The sequence below is a fragment of the Pholis gunnellus genome, assembly GCF_910591455.1.
Source record: "Pholis gunnellus genome assembly, chromosome: 2".
In the NCBI taxonomy this organism is placed as follows: domain Eukaryota; kingdom Metazoa; phylum Chordata; class Actinopteri; order Perciformes; family Pholidae; genus Pholis; species Pholis gunnellus.
The window spans coordinates 20,552,005-20,576,231 of record NC_136536.1 but is presented as its reverse complement, the minus strand read 5'-3'; the positions used below and the strand labels follow the sequence as shown (position 1 = coordinate 20,576,231).

At 47.3% G+C, this 24,227-nt stretch overlaps 1 protein-coding gene across 1 annotated transcript in view; it reads right to left on the bottom strand.

Annotated features, from left to right (window-relative positions):
• The window catches only part of agrn (agrin), a gene marked incomplete at its 5' end in the record, with an annotated part of 139,563 nt that overhangs the window by 67,021 nt on the left and 48,315 nt on the right, over nt 1-24,227 (bottom strand). The window contains 3 exons of the mRNA XM_079176891.1: nt 6,747-6,953; nt 10,187-10,411; nt 12,522-12,746. Of these exons, the coding sequence (XP_079033017.1) occupies nt 6,747-6,953; nt 10,187-10,411; nt 12,522-12,746 (657 nt within the window). The remainder of the gene's footprint in view (nt 1-6,746; nt 6,954-10,186; nt 10,412-12,521; nt 12,747-24,227) is intronic.

The following is a 24,227-nucleotide window of genomic DNA, read 5'->3' as shown; positions in this document are numbered from 1 at the left end:
GGCTTCAAAAAAAAACAACTGATACCCCGTGATCTCTTTTCAACTACTGTGCACGCGTGTGCGCGTGTAACAGTCGAGCTGAACAGTGAGCTTGTGATCCGAGCTTAACTGTACAACCTTGGCCACCCCCCCATAAAAGTTCACCAGCCCACTTCCACAAGGACAAGCTCCTAAAATGCGACTGCAGCCGCCGATAACGCCTTCGTCTCCCATTCTCTTTGTTTCACACACAGAAAAAGATGAAAGAAAATTCCCCTCCAAAACTAATTTTTTTATCATCCTCTTCCTCTGGGGGGCAAAGTTTCTGCCTGCTTTATTAACTGGAGAGGGTGTAGGAGAAACAAAAAAAAAAAAAAACAAGACAAAACTCCCCAAGTGTGAAAATCTTGTGACACAGTTAAAAAGCTGTCTTTCTCTCCCCCTCTCTCTCTCTCTCCCTCCCTCTCTCTCCTTCTCTCTGATGCAGGCAGAATCTTTGAAATGGCAGCCTGTCACAACTAAGGCTTGTGGGATGGTGTTCACAAGCCCTGTTCCAGCTCTTTTTTCTCCACGGGGTCGTCTCCCAGACGCTTAAATACATCTTGTTCATGCAAGTGTCAGACTTTCTGTCAGACAGGGTCCAGAATAAAATCCACCCCAAAAAACAAAGTCGCACGGTTTAAACCGAGCTATTTCTACTGGAAGACATTCGAGTGGGAACATCTGTCGTGCCAAATACACGAGCGTGGTAGCCAAGACATTGTTTTAGCGGCTGAGCCGGTGCAGTGAGAGTGGGGGGAAAGTCAGGAGAGACTGTCAAACAAAACAAAAAAATTAATAATTCTTTCTAATCAAGGATTCCGCTCTGCTAGTGCGCTCAGCTATGTTCCTGTAGCACGACACGATTCTGGGTGTCACCTCATTCTGCAACATATCCTGCCATTCGCCATTTTTTTTGTACTATTTTAATTAGTGTGGTGTGTTAATGGCATGGCCACCGCCTAAAGGCTCGTAAGGGGATTACTTCAGGTGAGGCCACGCTGTGTCGACCCGCCCACGGCGGAGGAGGCGCTGGTCGGCCACGTCGGGGGGAAATGTGTCCTGATATCTGCTTGCCTGTCCGCCCCGAGGTGTCATCACTGCCCACTTAGTGGTGTTATCTGACTGGTAAAGTGGCGGAGGACGCGGTGTGACTCCTAAAGCTGAACAACCCCACTTTAGGTCACCGCGACGGCGCGGCGAGCTCCGGCAGGACCGCTGGCTGCAATTGTGTGGTTGCTGCAGCGAGCAGGAATACACCCCCCCCCCCCCCCCCCCCTCTGTAACATGTCGGTGAAAAGCCGAGAGATTATTTTGGAGAGAGCTTCCTCCCATCTCCGCTCATACATATGTTAATTGGACTTTCCCCCCCTCGGGTCCGTGTGCAAATCCAAATTGCTCCCTGTATTATGCAGGGAGGTGAATCAGTGTAATCCAGGTGACGCTCGCAGTAGCCAACTGGCAGCAAGGATCACCGTCACAACACAGGACTCCAATGAGGGCACGGCCGATAGGAAGCAGGCCCCGCCTCCTGTGTCTCTTCACCTGCGGGGCTTTGATCCGACTCCCTTTGCCCTCGCTCGCATTAAAAACATTTATGTATCTTATTAGTCGAGGGAAAAGGCGGTGCAGAGAGAAAGGCTATATTAGCATACAGCAAAAAGGCATACCCGCGGGCTGTGTCTGTCTACCACTGAACAACTTATCACAGGCAGTGGGGGGGATAAAGACATGCCGGGATCCCTGATTCTTGTGACACACATCTGTCAGAGGTGAGATGACGCCTAAACGCTGCCTTTGTTACAGACTGCAGCGCGCAGAAGACAACGTGGGTACAAATGTTACAACGTTTATTGCATCTCCAAATCAAGTGAGGAGCAGCGGTGGCGCGAGGGCTCAGAAGAAAACACTCAATGAAATGAAAACTGTAGAAATGAGACACTCGTGTGCTTGAACACAATGCGAAACCCACAATTCCTCGAGTTCTGGCACCCTGTTGACCCACATTTCCCTGCGATTTCTGCCGGCGGGCCGCATTAAGTGGACCGGCGGTCCCACGGCTGCTGTCAATCTGGCTCCCACGGCACTTCCTCTAATTAACTTGATTAGGGGGGAAACTGCGCTGGTGATCTCAGGCTGACTTACACACTCTAAAACTCCGCGACTGTGTGCGGAGTCCAATCAGTGCAGCCGGCAGAGATGCTAATCAAATAAATATACAAATGATCAAATACTCGGCACAGAGTCTTGACACCTAAGGTGACTGAAATTCCCCTCCTGCTTCGCGGCGCTCTTTGTCAATGACGAGGTGTCTGCCGCCGAGTGATTCCGCGCTAACCTCCGGATGGCGACAGGCAACACATTTCGAGCAAGTCGCTCGCACTTCCGTGACTTTGTCTGTGCTTGCAGTCATGCACGAACACACACACACACACACACACACACACACACACACACACACACACACACACACACACACACACACACACACACACACACACACGCAGGGCTGTGAATTTGACAAAAGATCTGTGAGTGAAGAAGTTCCTCGCAAAACTAGCTCTTTCATTTGTTTACTCCTAGTTCGCCTCTCGCACTTTGTGTGTGTGTGTTTCAGCGGTTTTTCAGATTTCTCCTCGTAACTACCAATTTAGAAACCCTCCACTTTCCATTCTACTAATGCCAGACGTGAGGCTAGTACATCAACAGGCTCCAGGGAGTTTGTGGTGAGCCACTTCGCACTCCTGCTTCCAAAGCGCTACTGAATATGCACTAAATATAGACTTAAAGGGACTGCGGGCAAGAAAACCATCTGGGCAGGAAGTAAGCAAAGATACAACTTGGGCAAAGATTAAAGTTTTGATTCAACTTTTTTTTTTGTATCTTACAAATGTAACATCTTATATTAAACAAACAGATTTTTTTGTAAAGTTATATTTTTTAATTATTTTGTAAAACTTTTTTGCTCCTTAGTGGAAGTCTATGTGATAAAAATACTGCTTTATTTTCTTTCTTTTTTTTTTTAAACTTTCAGTTCAGCCTCTTTCACATTTTGTAGCTTCAGCTTACTGGAAACACTGCTGTCCATTAACACGCACACGCGCACACACACACACACACACACACACACACACACACACACACAGTGGTTGAGCCGTGTCTTTTCAACAGAGCATTGCTCACGCGGCAGCTCCAAATATCTTTTCATAAAGCTGCAGGCGGTATATCTAGGGGCCGAACAAAAGCACATTAAGCAGAGTACATTGCACGCAGGTACAATGAGGAGTCGAGGGCCCTCTAAGCAATTTTGATCATTATTGGTGAACGCGCTGCGGAGATGTGGCCCACCTTCTGTGTCTTTCCTGCCAAAATGCATCAGCATGTCACAGCTTAACAGTATAAAAGTATCAAAATGTCGATTGCTGAGCCTTTTATGAAGGCGCACCGGAGTCGTTTCGTCTTGCACGTGGTGAAGATGAACGTATCTTGATGAAACATTTTACAGGTTAAAACTTGAGTTGGACTGATGGTGGCACCAACAAACAACTGACCTATCAGTTGTATGGGAGACAAAAATAAGCAAAAAAGAAAGAATGAAAGCCTTTGAAAACATCAGGGTGCCAATGTCCCCCCTCCATTGTTTGGTCCTCTAAATATATATCTGCAACAATACCGACGCTGCACGCACACTTCCATGTTTAGTTGGTGCTGTTGCCCTGCTGAGCTGACATCATATGGGATAAATATACTTCTCGCTTTTAAACCAGACTCTGCATGACGGCAGGTTGAAATGATGTTTCAATCAGTTTGTCTGCGTGTGTGTATATTAGGAGAACAGCCACACGAGAAGTAGGCGATCATCTTTCTGTGTCAGAATGCAAGGCTGCAGACCAATTCGCCCTCCTTTCCTTTCCTCGACTCCGATCCGCTTCCAGCGAATCCTTCACAGGCTCGCGTGTTCTCGGACGTCTTGAAGATGTGCGACTCCGCCGTGGCTGTAAGTTAATCAGCCCAGCGCCACGTGCTGGCTCTCAACAAATTGATGAGCTTTAGATATCAATCAAATTGTTTTCTGCGGGAGGAGAGAAGTCGGGGCGTTATAGAGGCGTGCGGTTCGCTGCATGACCATTCTTTGTGGAGGCGGGGGGTTGACATTAGGGCGCTGTCACCCACATGAAAAGAGATTTACGACGGCGGCAGAACTGGAGAATTTCATCCGTTTGACAGCTGGCAGGGCGATCGATCAACCCTACCCCGACGCACCGCTCGGCCAATGAAACGGGGGGGGAAAAGAGATCATTACTTATTAAATAATGATAATTTATCAAACTGTTCCCTTTTTTTTTCCTACCAGATGTGTGAAACTTTTTTTCTGAAGCCTCCAATCGGCTCGCGAGCGTGCAGCGGTCCCCGTGCAGGCGCCCTTTGGCACCGCCAGTCACCGCTCGAGAACAATGGAGCACAGTGGAAGTGTGCGTCAGCGCGGTCAGAGCGGGCTATTGATCGAATCCCCGACAAGGCGGTCTTTTCAGAGGACGGTGGAGACACACTTTGCATGCATCCCTGGGGTGTGTTATGTGTATAAGCCTTTTGCGCAGTGAGAGGGAATATGTAAGCACTAACACGGTAGTAGGACACAAGGGGAAAGAGAAGGAAGACAGACAGACAAAGTTCTAACATGTGCATGGACACACACACACACACACACACACACCCTTTTGGTGCATATCATCTGTCTGACTAAACCAACAGTCTCTGTGGGAACCTACGCTTGCCTCTTTTGATGTTTAATTAAAACTGGATCGAGGGGGGGTGGCGGTGTGTTTTGAAAAAAATATGCAAATATCAATAAAACTGGATTAAAGAAACATACGACCAGTCACCGACGGAAACGATGCGCAGGGAGAGGGAGGGAGGATGAGGAGCGAGAGAGAAAGTGAAATAACGAAACGAGTGAGGGGGGGGGGGGGGGGGGAGCTGAGGCTCCACTTGCCAGAAATAATGAAACAGAGCAAAACACATAAGAGCTCTCGCACTGCCATTTCCCACTACTTAGCACAGCTCAGACGGCCAAATAATGCTAATGAGCGCCGGAGCGTCCCGATGCTGACAACTGGAGATAACTTTTGGTATTCAAGCAGCCCCCCCCCCCCCCCCCCCGACGCCTGGGGGATGGACGGATCGCTCTGGTTTTCATCTGCCTCTGTCACAACAACGGTGGAAAAAAATGTGGACAGCCTCACTCCGGCCCAAACAGCACGACGCGTCTGCCCAGTGGGTTTGGTGATGGAGGTGTTGTGACGCCAAGCAGCAGGAGCAGTTTGCTCCGGCTTCATCGCGCCTCCTGCTGGGTTATCCGGGTTAACATTGGATGAAACACTTGTAATTCAGCAGGGGATTCACGTGAGAAGGGGCATTGAAATCAGAGGCTATGTGGATGTCATACCTTGAAAAACACATATTTCAATGGTAAAAATAACATATCTGCACAATATCTGCACATGGCAACTATGAGATTGTTAAGCGCAGGTAGCCGGTGACTCGTTTTACTTTTAGTTCTCATGTTATTTAAAGGTTGCATGCAATGAATACTAGTATGGCTACCTGTCTTTTGACCATCTCAGCCAACTAGGTGGTTCGCACGAATGTTAAAGTTCTTTTTTAACTTGATCTAAACCTAAAAGCATCAGAAATAAAGGCTTCCAAAGGATTCGCCTGAATGCGGTCAAACTCTGACCCTTTTATGCTCCGAAAAGGTTGTAAAAAAACAACAAAACGGAGCTTTGTGGATTCATCGAGCAGTTGCAAGCTTTTTACGAGATGATGGAGAGAGGGAGTGTTTTGGGTGGCAGCGAGGTTAGCATGCTACTGCATGCAGAGAGAAAGGAGTCAGAGGTGAGCAGTGGTTAGGCAGGTAGGTGGGAACAGGAGAAGACCTTTTTAAAATGTATTTTGTATTTTTTAGTTAGACAGGAAATAAAGCACAGCGAGCAGGGAGAGAGGAAGACTTCTCCAACCTCACGAGTCACATCTTTGCAGGAGGGTAGACGGAAGGAAAGGACAGTCACGACACAAGGAGACAGAAGGGAGTGAGAGGACGAAAAAAAAGACAGCTGTACAAGACCCCTCCTGTTAGGTTCCTTTCGGAGCGAGGGGAGGGGCTTCACCCATCCGAGTCCACCTGATGAGGTCGCCCACCGGGTGACCCCACTTTTCCACCTGCCGCCCGCAGACAAGCCCGGAAGACGACCACACGGACAAAGACAGACAGACAGACTGATTGACGCACTGAAACAAGAAAGAATAGCTTTTTTTTTTTCAATATATAGACAAGAAAAGGCAACAGACAGGAGACAAAAGACAGAGGGGGGAGGAGGACGCCACGGAAGACGGAGAGCGGAGTTTCATTTTGTGTGTGTGTGTGTGTGTGTGGGATGGAGGGATAATGCGTGACAGGGATGAGGAGATGGATGAGAGGTGAACGAGTGGAGAAGTGAAGGCACGTTTTTTTTTTTTTTTTATATAAGGAAGGCACACGTGAGTCCTGTTGGTTTGAGTTACCCCCCCCCGCCCTCCCCCCGCCCCTCCAGAGAGCATCACCGAGCCATTTCAAACACTTTTCAGGAAAGTACAGACACACGTACAGTAAGCCTGGAAGATAAGAGAAGGAAAAGAAGCGTTAGTCCTCGTAAAAAAGCCCCTCGCTCCCGTCCTTCAGCTCCACTCACCACAGGGCCCCAGGTGCTTGACGGCGATGAGGGCCTTGCTCAGACACTCCGCCTTGCGCCGGGCGCAGTCGTTGGTGTGGGTGTAGCCGTCCTTTCCGCACACGGGCTTGTAGGTGCCGTCGCACTCGATGGGATCGCAGGAACAGCGGGCGCTCTGCGGTTCCACCACGCACACGGCGTTGAAGAGACACTCCTCCTGACAGTGCTCTGGAGGAAAGGAGAGAGAGACGGAATTAATGTTGGATCAGCGAGACGGTCTCTATATCCTGCTGAGGACTGTTTAGAGTTCACCCGAGCATAAACCCCATTTCCTGACTCGTCCAACCCTTCAGTCGTCTGCACGTGTTCCAGTTCTCCACTGCGTTCTTCGGGTTTGTCCTTTTAATTTGGCAGCCATTTGGCAGTTTTTTTTTAATGTTTTTAAAGAGCAGTTTCCAACTGCCACTTTTGTAACGGTGTGACAGACTGATCACAATAGAGGAAAAGACAACAGAAGCTGTCGGCACCCGTAAAAAAACAAAAGACAACATTTCAAGCGACCGTTGTCGAACCGATTCTCCTTCCCGCTGTGCGGCGCTTGCGGGTCTGACCGCGGGGAAATAAATCACTTTTCTTTCACACAGTAATTACATGTTAGGGTGGACTGACGCCACTTGCAGCGCGCGTAAAAAGCTTTTTCTTTCTGCGGCAGAGGTTAAGCCTTTTGCAGAAGTAGTTTTTAACAGCTCACCAGAAAATGATTATATGTTGTGTTAATTGAGTGGTTGTACAAAAAGGAGTCATTCTAAGAAGAACCCGAGGGACTGCTCCCAACTATAGAAAATTGAATTACAAATCAATTGAATTGCATTGAAATGATTGGAACACATTGAAATATAAAGCCAATAAAAGCCAAACAGATCAGCCGGCGTATTGCAGGTTGAGAGATGCGAGGCTGGTCCAACAAAAGAACGAGTTTGGTTTCTGCTCACATCGAGTGTTCATTATTTCAGAGAACACAAGGTGAAGAAGAAAGAAGAGTTAATTTGTTTACTTCAGAACATCATCCACGCTTTATGCTGTGAATTATCTTGAAGCTGGGAGAATAATGTACTATTGTGACAGAAATGATTGCTCTTACCACACAAGGGACTGGCTGACGCAAACGCGCAAATATTAGATTTCATTGAAATACGGTCGTTTTAGTCTCTGTTCAGGATCTATTTTCAGGATTTATTTTTTATTTCAGTTCAGAAAATGACCCCTAACTCTTATTAAGTTGAATGCATTTCAACAACATTGTGATAGGCTGCTGTTAATACGTGTTCTTTTGTGATAGAATCCCAAGACAACTGCCTGGAGATCCAATCTAACTTAATTGTTAAAAGTTCCCAACTAACTTTAATAACATTGGGGAACTCAAACTCACGTATTTTATTTTAAGGTCAAGTTAAGAGTCTAAACTATTATATTCATCACATTTTGACTCACTAAGCAGAAATCGACTGCGGAACTTAGGCAAAAAGAAAGAAACACGGGTAATGTGAAATGGCAAATTTGCCATTGAAGTGAGAAAATCCAATTTGAAGCAGGCCCTCTCTGTTCTGGAGGAGCCCACTAGGCTTCGAATTTATTTCATTCCTGATCAGTGGATCAAATTTGTACAGCAATTCAATTCCCTCTTCTCCTTTCTTTAAAAGCCCGTCATGCCACACTTAATTACGTGGCCGCTGTATCTGAGCGAGAGGGCCACGAGGATGTGCAACGTCATGGTTGCAAGTCGAAAATGACCATTTTCATTAGATACCAATTTGTAATTTGCTTAGGGATATGATTTCATGGATCTCTGTTTCAAATTGAATTATTCTTTCATTTGGGGGAAAAAAGGGCACCAGCAGAAGAGGGGAAAGACAAAAAGCGTTCTTCCACTTGCTCGCACACGTACTGACACGCAAACACAGTCAGACCCGGGATTTGTGCAATTTAAAGCCCTCCTCGCGCTCCTCCACCGGCCCCTTTAATGGGGCCTCCATTGTTGGCTGTACCAAAGGACGTCATGTAGTGATCTATTCGTTACAACTTTGGTGTTGTCAGGAGACTCGGTTCACGTGCGGGGGCTCGCCGCACATGGCTGCCGTAAACCAACGCAGCTGCGGCTTTGCGCGGCCCCCGCTGACAACACAGCGGGAAAATTGGATTTGCTCCGATGGCTATCAGATATACAGTAAGTGCTGACAGCTCTTTGTTGACTAAGGCTTAAACCCCTGTTCTAATAGCACAGATAACAGCCCTGGAGGCTCTTATCAGGCTGGAAGAGGCCACTGGTAGTGTGGAAACAGTACAGACCCCGAGACCGAAGAGTCGTTTAATCTCTGTACCATGCAGCAGAACACAGTTACGGGGTCAGCTCTTAATGCTGGCTCGCCTGCAGTCCACCTGTTCAAATTGGAGGATGAAATCATTCAATGTGAAGCAGATGTTTCAGGGCCGTGTTTTTGCTCCGTTGAACCCTTTAAAACCCATCCCGACTATTGGAGCTGTGAGGAATTTGGAAACAAAGCTTTCGAGAATTTATTACGTCGTCGGAGTGCCAGACTGCCTGGAAGGTTTGGGATGTGCACTCCCCCACACAGTTCCCTGATTATTTTTGAACATCCTTTTTGAAAATAACCAAAAAAGTCTCATCTGTCGTTACATAGTTACGTATAAAACATGTTCATATTCATGTAACTCTCCATAGTAATAATAATAATCCCTAAACATTCTGCAGTGCTGCAGAAGATTTTGGTGTCGGGAGCGTTTGTTTGTCCCGAGTAGTATCGACCAATCACGTTCACGCAGGCGGAACTCACTGGCTGAAATGCAATGCGGCTATCGTCTGACTATGATTTAGCTTTTGATCGGTTTAGAAATAGTTTGAAAACGAAAGCTAATTGGGAAACAATCCCGACATGCTCTATATGTCTCTCAACTCTAACTCCAGTCTCGCATCTCAAGTTGCCGATCGGACAGTAAACAACGAGCAGCGCACGGAGTCTTGGCCCAGATATCCGCTGGCAACACTGGAGCTCCAGAAGTATGGTCCCTTACTGGTCCCTTACTCCGAGAGGCTTCTCCGTCTGGGAGCTGATAATGGATTAATGACGAACGGTAGCACATGAAAACTAAAAGTTATGAGCGTGTGACGTTCACCCTAGTTCCTTTTACTTAAACAGCAAGCTAGAGGGCTTTTCTTCCACTTTGCCACATTCAGCATACTTTTTTATCCCAAAACTCTTTTTGCTCCATGCGTAATTTCTCTTTTTAAATTATTTGTGAGCCACATCGAAGGCAGATTCCCATTGCCCCAATAAAAAGCAGTAGAACGTAGCATTTACTGTGATCCCAGCCGACGACTACTTCTCAGCCGTGAGTTCTCACGACCGGCCGAAGGCCACAAAGCTCGCCCTAACCGCCCTTACCCGGCCTTCTGCATCGTCCCGCGTGGATCTTCCTGAGCTTGACGCCTTTCTGCATGCCCGTCGCTGCCATGGCGCACTCGCTGGGGTAGGTCTGGCCGTCGCTGGCACACAGAGGCTCGTTGCCCGGGTTGCACCACTCCGGCAGGTCGAAGATGAGGGGCTTGCGGGTGAGAGCTTCCACCCGGCACATCGTGTTCAGGCTGTTCTCGTTGTCTTTGCACGGGTCTGTAGAGACACAGCCTTTCATGAATACGCACTGCTGCACAGCCCAGTATGTTGAACAATTTTAGAGCACAACAATAAACATATAATGTTAATTAGAGCCTGGGGGATTGAACGAGAACGCTTTAACCACAAAAACATCTCTGAGTCGTCGGCCATCTTTGAGTTCTTTGTGGAAAAAGTCAGCAACAACACCTCGGCAAAAGAAAATAGAACACGTGAAAATATAACCGGTGTGTACTGGCTTTATTGCCTCAAACACTGAGCTTTGGTGAACCTGCTTTTAAATAAACAATGATAGACCTGTAATGTTTCTCAGACCACAAAAGCATCCGGGTATAGGTTGGATGTATTAACTTTTGTTTGTTTTGTAAAGCCAGAGAGAAGAGAACAGCAGAGAGGAGAAAGGAGAGGACTAGAAAAAAAAACAACAGGGAAGGGGAGACATGATCCTCCATCACTGCTGCTCCACAGATATTATCAGTGGCCCAGCAGCTGAGAGCTGCTCGGACTGGGACCTCGAATGTGAAGGGGAGACAAAAAGAAATGGATGAAGTGACGGTCGGTTTGATATGCTCCCAGCCACCTCCCTCCTTCCAGCGGCGAGCGTTCGGTCTGGCATTCTCGGCCGTATCGGTCCGTGATCATAATGGAATTGGTTTGCGGATGTGTGGGACAGGGAGGACGTGGCGGGGGGGGGGGGGGGGGGGGGGGGGGTTCGTGGGGGGGTTTGAGCCTTGAAACAGGAGCCCGAGCTTTATCCTGCCCGCCACGCTTTCAGCATGTGGGAAGACAAAGGATTTATGTAGCTCCCGTGACGTATCAAATCACTGCCAAGCTGCCGGCGAGTCATTCAAAACACGGCGAGGATGAAACACCCTATCGTCGGGAAAAGGAGTAGAGAGGAGGAGAAGGATAAATGGTTTCCAAAAGACCTCTGGCAGGGATACAAAGAGCGACAATGCGAAGACTAAAAAAAAAAAAAAAAAAGGGACAGAGCGCTTTGGCTGCGGCCGGGCTGGGAGGCGGAGTGACCACGGCCGGGCCTCAGGTTGTATTCTAGCAACACAATGCAAAGGCTTGCAGAGACCAGCAACCGAGCGAGGAGGGGATTTATCGTAATGCAGGCAGTGTCCCTGCATAAAGCAGTGCCTCAGCCGCCAGCCAGACCATTATCTGAGGGAAAGACCATTACCTCCCATTAACTGAGAAGAACTGCTTCCAGGATCCATGCTCTCCTCCCGCTGAGCAAGTAGGGTAATTACAAAAAGAATGGCCTGTTTGCTGTAAAAACTAGCAGCGCAGATAAATCAACTTCATTTGTCTGGCTGCGGCTAGCAACCTGAAATAGCCGGGGCTTTAGATGAAACGGCTGCAGGTAGATTTAGAGGACCATCAGGGCCCGACCGGTCCCCCGAGCCTCGGCCCTCCCCCGAGGGAGGACGGGGCAACTCGGGTCACTTTGGCCGACTCAAGCCGGATTTATTCGGCCAACCTTCCGCCGGCGGACCTGCACATCCATCTCTCTTTCCCCACCACTCTGCTCCGTCTCCCGAAGGCTCCCGCTGTTTAGAGACAGAGCTCTTTTTTTGTTTTCTTCTGCTTTTCATTCTTTCCAATCCATCTGGCTCAAAACAAACAAACACGAAAAACTCAAAAGTTGAACGCCTTGGGAGTAAACAACTACCGCCTGATGATAACAAGGATGAGGCAAAAAAGCAAAAAAAAAAAAAAAAAAGCAAAAGAAAGCAAAGGCTGGGCCTGACGAAAAACGACAGCTCTGAAGACCCACTTAGAGAAAACAACAATTCGCACCGCAGGAGTACCTGCGTGTGAAGCGAAGCAACCTGAATGAAAAATGAGAATTAGCAGAGGCCTGCCGTAAGTAAGTGGGCTATGTGAAGGAGAAACAACAAAAGCCAGAGGTAGTAAACAGAGTGCAGGGAAGATAAGAGAGCGTCATCTATCAAGCAAAAAATGCCAAAAATGAGCATCCAGGGCTTCAAATCTTCTGTTTTTCCCTCGCTTACTGTTCATTTAATTTATCACCGAGCACATCTAAAAGGTCTTGAGGAACTGTGATGGGCGGTGTTAACACGAGGAGAGAGCTCACCGCAGGGCCCCTGGTACTGCACCCGTATGTTCTTCTGGTTCTTGCAGGCGTGCTGGTGGAGCTCGCACTCGTTGCGGTAGTCATCTCCGTCGCTGCCGCACACCGTCTGCTCGCGCTTGCCATCGCAGCCGAGGGGGCACATGCATTTCGCCGACAGGCCGTCCGTCGACTGGACGCAGGTGCTGCCGTAGCTGCAGGTCACGTCGGCGCAGGGGTCCTTCAGAGCTACAGGGGGGAGGGGGGGGGGGGAGACATGAAAACAAAGGTTTAGTCAAAAGGAAAGCAGAGGGGTTCCCACATTGAACAATACACCTGTCAGCCAGTGTAGTCCGGGAGACTCACTGCTACCGCACACTGGAGTGCACCTTGGATGACAGGCCGCTTTTCTATTTAAGTGGCTCCCGGTGCACCTTTCTTGGAAGCCCGGCGCAGTTATTCCGGGTTTGAAGAGCTACTTGACACCCTTGGGTGAGGAACGCACTGCCTCGGGCCGTCTCCTGGCACAAACGAGTTGCGTTTCATTTCGCAGCGGAGCACAAATTGATTTTGGGAGCTCTGCAGTCACAACACATTCTCTATTGATATGCTCAAGCATGCTTTAATCGACACAGTTGAAAAGCGACCCTCTGAATATTTACCTTTCCACAAATGAGACCGAGAGAGGGGAGGGACAAGGGGGAGAGAGGTCTGCCTCCCCCTGAGGACTTTGTTTCCACTCTAATTAAACAGCGATGCCACTTGTCGCTGAGTGACTCATTCCAATGATGGGACAGGGGGCCACTTTTAATTTCGCCGGTGTTCACCGCCGACGGGGGATTTTCACGCGCTCGACAAAAAGGCGGCCGTGAGATTACGATCGCTGTCATCTCGGCTGCGTGATGCATATTTATGACTGTCGCGGCCAAACATGCTCTCCTGTGGCAGCCTTCTCATTTCCTAAGCTCGCCACTTTTAGAATAAATATTTACCCGTGTCTGATATTATCCCCTCTTTTGTTACAGCCGACATGAACGGATTTAATTTAAAAGGGGAGGGGGAGGGGAGGGGGGGGGGGGGCATATATTGAATCGTAAATTCCTTGCTGTGCATTTCGTTTTGCCTGAACCGGAATGCAGTGCGGCGAGATATATTATATTATGGATGTGTAAAGAGACAGGAGCGCTGCGAGGAGCGCTCTTGATCAAAGGATACACCCCCCACCTCGCTTTCCTCGTCTTCATGACACCCCCCCCCCACCACCACCACGCACACTTCTTCTCCCCTCCTGTCAAGTCCTTTTGAGGCTTGGTGCGTGAGACTCGTTAACGAAGCCTTTTTATATTGGTTCTGTGCTGCAGCGGGAACTGACTCCAGACCCAATTTATGACAAAGACACTTCAAAAGTAACTTCAAAATAAAGCAGCCAAATCACAGCTCTAACTAAGGCAGATTGCTGAATTTCAGACTTGCTGAAATCATAAGCCCATTGTGAGCCATGCATGGGGGTTTAATGGCGGCCAATGTGACACGTGGCCCTTTAATTTCAGTCTAATCACGCGAACAATGACACAGTGATGGCCCCTGTTGGAACCCGGCGCTGCGGTAATGACCTTATTGTATCTGCCAGAGCAGGTAAAAGGTCACGTGGAGTCACAGCAGCAGCAGCAATTACACACAAGTCACAATCGCTTCAGATTGTTTAACTTATAATATAGCACCGGTAGACTCGGCCACACTGTTTTGATGCACCTGCTCCGCTACAAGGTGCCTCTTCTCAGAGCGATTGCGGTTTCCGTAGAATGGCGGCTTGTTAAGGCGTGGACGAGGAGGAAGATGAGGGAGGAGAGGGAGAAGCCCGGCGATCCCCTATCACCTGTTTGCTTCGTGACAGTAAACAGCTTCGTCCTCGCACTTCTTGATCTCATTAAATAATAACCCTGGTTCTTCCTCTCTCCCCAGCCCTCTTGTCCTCCGAGCGAAGCTGGCGTGTTGACAGCAGAAGGCGGGGTGAGGAGCACGGGAGCCAGGTAGAATAGAAAGGAGGAGGCGGGGGCTCCTGATCTGAATGCTAACAGGGGCCGATTTGGAATACGAAGCGCGGCCTGGATGGGGCGTTAGTGCAGATAAGCCTCCCCTTTCTCAGACTCAGACAAGCAGGCAAATTGCCTGGGTGAAATGTGATCGGTGTAACAAGACCCCAAAGAATGGGAGAAAAAAAAACTAAAAACACACACACTCACCACAGCAAACTTCAGGGAGTTCTCGCTTATATTTTCTCATTATTATCGTGTGAAAGGTGGCACGAGAATAGGAGAGAGAGAGGAGAGAGCCGAGAAACTCAGCAGAGCTGGCTTCGCAAAATTAGAATGATCCTCGCTGCCAATTAGATCAGTCTCCCTCGCCGGAGTAAAGCTCAGCGAGGTTTAGACTGCAAAGATAATGAGGGGAGAAAAAAAAAGATAAGGATACAGATAGACGGGAGAGATAAAGACACAAAGTGACACTGAAGCAATTCCAGCACAAACGGAGATGCCATCTAAAGCTCATGACGAGGGGAGGGAGGACACTCGGCATTCTGGGGGCCCAATTAAAAGAATGTCACGAAACATATCTGCAGGTATGTTTACGTCACCGCTAAATGTTGATGATCCAGTTACATTTAACTGGCTCTTTTAGCGGAACAATTGCTCCGAGGCGAGCATCATCTGAGCGGACGCACCTTCTTGGAATATCTACAGTCAGCAGGTTCATTTGAATCAGAGCGTCTGCTTTGTGAGCCCTTCGGGGACGCGTTGTGACCGGACTATACCCGCGGCGGGCCTGATTGTGAATTCATGTGCCGTGGCGTTTCCTGGATACCCACCTTGACCTCGACTGCCTTCCAGCTGCAGCTATAACGAACTTTCGAGGAGAATTTTAAACCGAATCTGTTGAGAATTGTAATATCGGATGTGGGTGACGTCTGCCTGTAAATTGGGGCAGGAAGAGTGGGGGGGGGGGATTACAGTGATCCTCTCCCCTCTCATCTCTCCCCCCTGGCAGCCAGCAGACAGCCAAGGCAGGTGGGGGAGCTCTGCGTCTCTTTGATCCACTGTTTTGTGCTGCACTTTATTAATGCTTCATTAGGGACAGGGAGCTGTCGGCGCCATGCTGGCTTTACCTGACGCCCTGCCGCCACGGCACCGCCAGCAGCCCAGATGTGTGTGTGTGTGTGTGTGTGTGTGTGTGTGTGCTCATATATGCCAGTTTGCAGGCAGCCATGGAGTTCAGATATGTCTGCAAGCGATATGTATGCATGTGCATCTACGCAATGCAGGCGCGTGTGGCGCTTCCCGTTGTGCTGTTAGCGATAAGGGAGGGAGCAGGGGGTTGGAGCTAATCAAATGCAATGATGCGATGTGGGGGGACTTGGCAGTGTGTGTTCTAATCAAGAACGCCCCCCTTCCCAGCACCAGCACCAGCACCAGCGGGAGAAGAAGAAGAAGAAGAGACAGACAACGTGACAGAGAGAGGAAAGCAGAGTTAAAATAGTGCTGGAAATGACTGGAGGAGAGAATCAAACACTACTAATAAAGGAATAATTAAACATTTTTGAAAGTGCTAGTACGCTTGTTTGCCTTCTGTCTGAGAGTGAGGCGTGAGCCAAGCTACCTATCTCCCCCTTTCCTACAGTTGTTATGCTAAGCTAGGCTTAACACCTGACTCCAGTTCCATCCTCGAAGCTCCGCTAATCAGCATTCACCAGCCGCGGCAGCGATGCTCGTATTGTTTTCAGCTCATGAGTCTGTCTGCGCGTGTCATCGAGGCAAAATGTGGCCTTGAGACACATACTGTATCTGGGAACTCCCACAGAAGAGCTTTATACTACTCTGTCAGGCGGTGATATGTCAGGGCAGGGGTGCAAGACGCAGTCAGGAAACGTTACAGGTGTGTCGTCGAGATCAAATGAGTCACACACACACACACACACACACACACACACGCACGCACTTTATGGGGTTGGTGGAGCAAAAAGGAGAGCAGAGAAAAGGCAGCAGTATAATGCATATTCTATACAAGGGATCCATGCAATTAAATGACACACTACAGAGCATAAAACTGCAGGTTTTACTTAACTTTATTACAATGGTTATATGCACAAACAGCTCAACTTATACCTAAATTATCAAAACTGTTCTAAATGTTCATGCTTTGTCCAGAAACACTGTGTTTATTTTCTTATGTGTGTGTGTGTGTCGGATATCTGTGTTAAAATGGACGTGGTATATGCAGTATCATATAATGAGCTCAGAAATGTAAAGTAAAAAAAAGGTAATTTAGCAAATTATGCATTATAAAGTAAGACAAATAGATACATAAATAATAAAAACGATAAGGAAAAAAACAAGATTTGATTGACAAGCAATGCTGGGTTAGTGAATTGCATGAAGACAATGAGCACTTACCAAAAATATATAAATATGAGGATGGAGAGAGTTCAAACAAAGATGGGGACAAGCAAGCGGAGGAAAGGCTTAAAGTTGAGAGGTGCTGTGGAGAGAAGTGTGCAGACGTGAGATAAGGGAAAGAGGCTCAGAATGGGAGCAAGAAAAAAGGCAGCGTGGAATGGTCAGAAAATAAGCAAGATTAACGGACTAGATCAATACGGACCAAGATCCAAGAACTAAATATGGATGAGAATGTGCAGCCAGATATCTAAACCAAGTGATGAGGAGCAGGAGGCAGGGACTGAGGGAAGGCCAAAGGATTAACAGTCCTGCACACCTCTCCAACATGCCGGCACACACACACATACACACACACACACACCCTTCATTTTCTCTTCTGTGGGGGCCAATGGCTGGAAGATGATTCTCTGTGTTTGATGTAGTTCTTCAAAGCGCTCCATTGAACTGCAGCTGTTGCTCTCTTTTACACGCTTTGCTGTTTTACCCTTGAGAGCGGAAAATGAACCGCGGAGAAAAAAAAGCCCTCATCATAAACCGGTGGCCACACTCACAGCAAAGTAGTGTTGCTGTGAGTGTGCGGCGGAGGGTGTGTGGGATGTGGGCAAAGCAAAACCGAGGTTAAAAACACTTTTAAGCGGACAAAGAACGGCGACATTAATTGCTGCACTAAAAAAAAAAAGAAAAAAACGAATAAATGTTAAAGTAAAATATACGGATGACGGATGATAACGCACTGAAACGTGGCGACGCCGTAAGGTCTTGTGATTCCAAAATAGACCATTTTGAACGGGAGCTGTCATTTGGCAGTGGCAGATACCTCGCGCTTGAAAAAGTGCAGCAAAGCGCAGGTGGGGGCGCTGAAATGCCTACGCAGGGGCCCCATTTATTCTGCTGAGTGACAGCAAGAAGGCAGGACGGGATTAAATTGTCTGGATGTGGCATTTATGACAAACACGGAGATGGAAGACGTGCAGGTGTTTGAGGGGGACGGCACACAACTTCACGGAGAAACACTTAACTTCTCCAGTTAAACATCGGCGAGTGGTGGAACACACATTTAGAGACGCTTCCTGTGAAGATCACTTGTAAACTAGAAAGAACGTTGTCAGAGCTTAATGTTAGTGTTAACAGTACAAAAACACAATAGGATATTCTTTGTTGTCTTGCCCCTCACAGCTTGGTGAGATTAAGGCCAGATTGGAGAGTTTCTTTTGTTTGTTGAAATGAAAGAAATGAATATATAACAAGTGAAACCCAAGTGTTTTGTTGTATAATCAGTCTAGGATTTGTGTACTGACATAGGTCAGGTGATGTCCACTCTGTCAAATTAAAACCGGACTTACTTACAACTGCTCTCATTTCTGACCTATGACCTATAATCCTCGAGATGAAAGACGAGAAGACACAAGCTGATGGACTGTCTCTTTAACCTCAGGGCCGCCCCGTCATCTTAATGGCCTACAGGGAGCAATAAGTATTACGTATTGAAAAACTGTCCGTGCTGGGATAAAGGCTCAGGCCTTTTGAATGAAGATCTCCAGCCTCATTTCCACCTCATGGTTCGACTCGTCTCGTCTCACTTTTGGTACCGTGTCCTTTTCCTCTATTTCGTTTTCCACTGCAGATAGTACCCCCCCCCCCCCCCCCCACACACACACACACACACACACACACACATACACACACACACACACTTGGTCGGCAGTTTTGTGGGCTGACATCTTTTAAATCTGAGTCGAGTAAATAACTGAATATTCTAGTTACAACTCCCTCTTGAAACCCCCAAAAAAGTGAATGGAGTCAAGCACCACACAGTCCAAATGTGGCATTGGTGCCAAAATAAGTCGGGGGGGAGGGAGTGCAGTCAGGGATGCTATTAACTGCTCGTTTGTTTACCTCTTGAAGGCCGGGACTCCAGATAATCAATAATGCATTCATGTTGTTTAAATTCTCGAGCTCTACACCGGCCACCCCTGGATCAAACTGCAGTGAGATGAAACTCCTTAGACCCAATTAGTTGATTTAGCACTACGGCAAACATTTATACCACAGCTACGGGTCACTGATGAAATGTTTTCATCACTAAAACTTCACTGAGAGCAACAAACAAGACAAATAGCTTTAGTGTTCATCAAAGCTTAAAAGCTGAATGGGTCCAATGCGCAAAAAACACCTTTGTGCCCGCGAACCGACAACAGGATGAAAACAGAGAAAGGCAACGAGCTTGCATCAGAGAGAGAGAGAGAGAGAGAGAGAGAGAGAGAGAGAGAGAGAGAGAGAGAGAGAGAGAGAGAGAGAGATGTATTGAGAATGTCATCCCGGCCCTAGAAAGAGGCACGAGGACTCATTTGGACTAAGTGGCGCATATGCCACAAGTTTCCTTCCATTACATCCTGATAAACGGGAGCCGGTGGTTGTGGTGGTGGTGGTGGTGGTGGTGGTGGTGGTGGTGGTGGGGAGCCAGAATCAGCACTGATGTGCAGCGAAGCGTCGGCTCATCATGCTTGGCCTTTGCCATGAACGTTCGCTAATGAGTGATGGCCGCTGGGCGCAATATGCTGTTCAGAGCTGCCGAGGAGTCGGTTATACAGAAGGTGCTGGGCCTCAACACGAACACGGGCACATCTGTGCGGAGACATAATTATCTCCGCCAGGGGATGATGTGTTTGGTGGTTTTGTGCATGTGTGCATCTCTGTGTCTGTCTTTCCACAGCTAACCTAGCACACTGCTGAACCCATCAGCCTAATATTTGTTGTGCTCATTTATGAGCTGTGTGCAAAAGGGCAACCTCTGGTGGTTGCAGTGATTCCAACTTTTAAAAAAAACTTGAATTGACTGTTTTCTAGCGTCATTGACCACTGACGCCTTAATACTCTTCACCGACCGGAAGGGGCCGAGAGTGATAAAGCACTGCTTGTATTTGGACTCTTCTTTACGCTGTGAGTTGTGTTCCTCTCTTGATTTGCATGCCAAAGTAAGACAGTTGCATAGTTTATATTTATTCAAATCGAGCATCACAGCAGCGGTTGTTGCAGGAACACCTGGCGGAGATCTGCACTCCACTGAGTGCACTTTTTCTAGTTCACTCTGCTTCATCTCTGGTCCCCACAGACCCATATAAACAAATGTGTTTTACAGCTCTCTGTCACGTACTCATCTAAAAGCTATTACATATATAGCCATTTCATTAAAGCTGTCCTAAACTCAGCTGCCCTTAAAGTCAGTGCTTGCCTACCAGAAAAAGATTTCTGCGAAAGAAAATTAATTTAGTTTTCTTTTTATGAACTGCATGCTGCATATTATGAACTATGAATATGGCTGCTCACGGGTCACACAGCAGCTTGTGACCTGGCTATAAATACCCAGAAGCCAGTCCGACTTTGTCACCACTTTTTCAGTGTTTTTGTTTTCTTTTAAATCGACTGAAGCAAAATCAGCAACAGCGATAAGAACCTCATCAACACAAAAAAGAAACCCACATGAAAATTGTCTCTTGGAAGCAGAAATACCAGAATAATGAGCGCTTGGCAGCAAAGATTGAGACTGTAATTGAAAAAATAACAAAGATGCAGTGGATTATAATTTAAAACTTTTGTAAAAAAGAAAACATGCTGTTTAGCTACTTCTGTCTCTCTCTCTCATACACACAATCAGATATGCCCCTCAAATCAGCGTGCCCATTTCAGCTTTGCAATGCCCTGTACGACCCTGTTTAACACAACCATTTAATTCATGCTATTTTGATAAGCCTCTCTGGGAAAAGAAAGAGAAAAAAATCGCAACGAAGCTGCAGGAGGAGCAGAGAGAGTCCTGACATCTTATTCAGCGCAAATAATTCCAAACAGGATTGATTCTCCTTCCTTTTCTGGCACGCACTATTACTGCAGGCAGGCGCGCTTGGTTGTGTGTTTCTGTTATTCCAATTGTGAAGAAAATTGTTTGATCTCGGAGTGAGAAAATCAACGCGTTTTAGGGAGATATGAAGGTATATTGGCCCGTCCTCACAATCCTCACAACGAGGGAATGGCGTGATCGTGACTGTGGCAAACAATGAAGAAAGTAGTGTTCACCTTGTTGCCAGAGAGAAAGAGTCACGCGGCCAGCATCCCGAGTCAAGTGACTCTGATGAAGACTATGAAACTGACCTATTCAATCCACTGACAAACAGCATGGGAATGGCGTCTTGCTTGTGTAACTCCACTATAAACAGGACATTGTGTCAGGACACACGACAGAGAGGAAGTCTTCACGAATGGGCGTGCTCCACTGAGACAAACAAAAAGGCAGGGAGGACTGGTGGCCCCCGGGTGTGAGAGCAACTCACTGTGACGTGTTTTGTACAACAAGTCAGGTTCTTCAAAATGAATGAATTTAAGTCTTAGGGAAGGTGGTGCCATGCTGCCAGTTAGGAAACGACTAAGGTTTTATGGGACGATGGGAACAATTTTTAAATGATGAAAAGAAAACCAGCTATTTTAGTAGCTAGCATAAAAGAATAGTAATGTTAATAATAATCATTGCTTTTCTCCAATGGATCATTTTAAAGTTGTAATCCACGAAACTGCATTTGTTTTACTAACTATGGCTGCATTTTGTTGAGAAACACCAACATGTTTTTTGTTCTGTATTCACCTCTTCATATCACACGTTTTCATTGTTACTGGCGGAGTCCGCCATTTGCCACGTGGCATTCAAAATCATCCGCGCAAGCACATGTGATTCACAGGCAAGTCATTTTTTTTTTTTTTGTCACATTTATGTTACCCTCACGGTGAACTGATGGCTGAGCTCTGGGAAGTTACTGCTAATGCGGAGCAAACGTTTCCTACTGCAGGGGAGCGCATTACAAAGCGACACCCACGGAGAGGCGTTTATTGTGAAGCCGCCACAGGAAGCCAGTTTGTCACCAGCTTGGGTTAGCGTTGATATTGTTTGTGTATTAAAAAAAATGCAAGACGCGGACATTTTTGGAGCTTTTTGTTAGCAGCTAAAAAAAAAAGAGTTAATTCTCCCCATGTTCTCTCCTTCAGCCCCCCTCCGTCCCGCTCTGGAGGACTAAAGACTGCTGGGTTGCTCTCCTTCCACTCACTTAAACACATTCACATTCCAACCCAGGTGCAAACAGCGTCTCATTAGATCACCGACACGAACAGCGGCAGCAGGACTCCGGGTCCCGATGAGCTGGATCGATAACCGCTGCACCAGTTCATCTCGGCCGTGAGACGGGACGACGCAAGGCTGATTCACATTTGCACACACGACACACACACACACACACACACACCACTGCGTCCATGCGGCTGAATATCTCAAGACCGGAAGACGGTAAAACCTCTGAAAGTCTAACATCTGTTTGATCATTTGAAAAATGAGGTGGAATTTACAATCAATCTCCCATTGAATTCGAGGGCCGTCTCAATTGCCCTCTGCTGCCACAATGTGAACACAGCATTAGTCTGGGAGGGTGAGTGCAGTCGATGGAGGGCCCTCAAACAAGTAGCAAGGCAGGAGTGGTTGTGTGTGTGTGTGTGTGTGTGTGTACCGAAAGGTGTTGAGTGTAAAGGTGCAGTTAAGAATACAGATAGATATCTATGTCTCTTTCTGTCTCTTCACGCCAATAAAGCATCCGACTGTTTGGAATTTACAGAAAGAAAGTTTGGTTTATATGAGGACATACATTGTGTGACACGCCACACTCACACACACACACACACACACACATGCACATATATAAGATATATATAAATACACAAATCGTACAGAAACCAAGCCAATACAGACACAGCTATTCTTTAGAAATCCGGCTCGTGACAGTTGTCGCCATTCTTGTTCCACACAAATACAATGAAATATCCACTATTGTCTGCTGAGCTGGTAGTTATCCTCATATTTTCAACACCGCTTTGCTTTTATCATTTTTTTTACTCCTTTCCATGTCCTCCGAAGTGTGCACAGGGAAAAAAACAAATAACCATGTATTATTCAGTAGATGCCAAATGCATAAATACATTAAAAAGTCTCAAAACACAACCCCTTGTCTGGTATTAGCAGGTGTGCGCGTGTGCATGCGTGTGTGTGTGTGTGTGTGTGCGCAGATAACCGTTATTTCGCCTGCAGGTTTAAGAGAGGCGAACGCTGTATAGAGAGAGGGAGAGAAGAAGAAGACAGGATTTGTCTTACAAGTATCAGTGGACGCAGACGAGTGGAACCGCGAGTAGAGATGGATGGAGGATTCCAGCAAAGCCCATTATCATCTCTTTATGTGTGTGTGTGTGTGTGTGTGTGTGTGTGTGTGTGTGTGTGTGTGTGTGTGTGGCGAAGGACGATAACAAGAATGTATGTTTTTCATTCTATCTGTTTGCAAAATGCCTAGAGTGTGCGTATATTTCACTAAGTACGTCTGGGATGTGTGTACATGCATGGGTGTATAAAAACAGTATCAACACACACACACACACACACACACACACAGTCCGTCTGTCAGGTTCTGCATGTTATGGTTATGAATACCAAGCAAGAGTCAATGCCCTAAGGAAATGAAAGCACGAAAACCCAGTTATTTACAATGACCTCTCGCCCTGTGTGCGTGTGTGACTGTGTGTGCGTGCACATAAATGTGTTCAGCAATCACCCCGGAGGAATTTGATTACTCTGTATGTGTGTGTGCGTGTGCGTGTGTGCGTGTGCGTGTGTGTGCGTGTTACTACTGATGAGAGTAGCAGCAAGAAAGAGAAAGAGGCAAATGGAAGAGAGGGAAGGGACTGAGAGAACGAGAAGGAGAGAGACAGAAAGTTAAGGAGCGGCCGGAGCTTAGCAGAGCTATTTTTGGCTGGTCAAACAGTGAAGGATGGAGGGATGGAAACGAGAGAGACATGAAGTAGAATGGACTCAATAGGAAGAGGTAAAAAGGGAGGAAGGGAAAGGAGGGTTAAACAAAGAGAGATGAGGAGGTGAGAAGAAGAGGTGGAGGGAGTGAGGAAGGAAGGGAGGGAGGAAAAGGGAAGAAAGATATTGGAGGGATATAACTAACGAGGGAGATAAGGGGAAAAGACCAAAAGAAAGAGGGAACATTGGAGGGAGGAAGTGAAGAAGGAAAGGAGAGGTAGAGATGACTGTGCAGAACATTGTTATCTCCACCATCTACAGCCATTACCACCGGTCCATTGTCACTGGGGGCAACCGGGCGTGTCACCGGGGCAGCGAAAGAGAGATCACCGCAGCACGAGCAAAGAGAGAAGTATAAGGAAAAGGGGAGGAAGAGGAAGTGGAAGAGGGTAT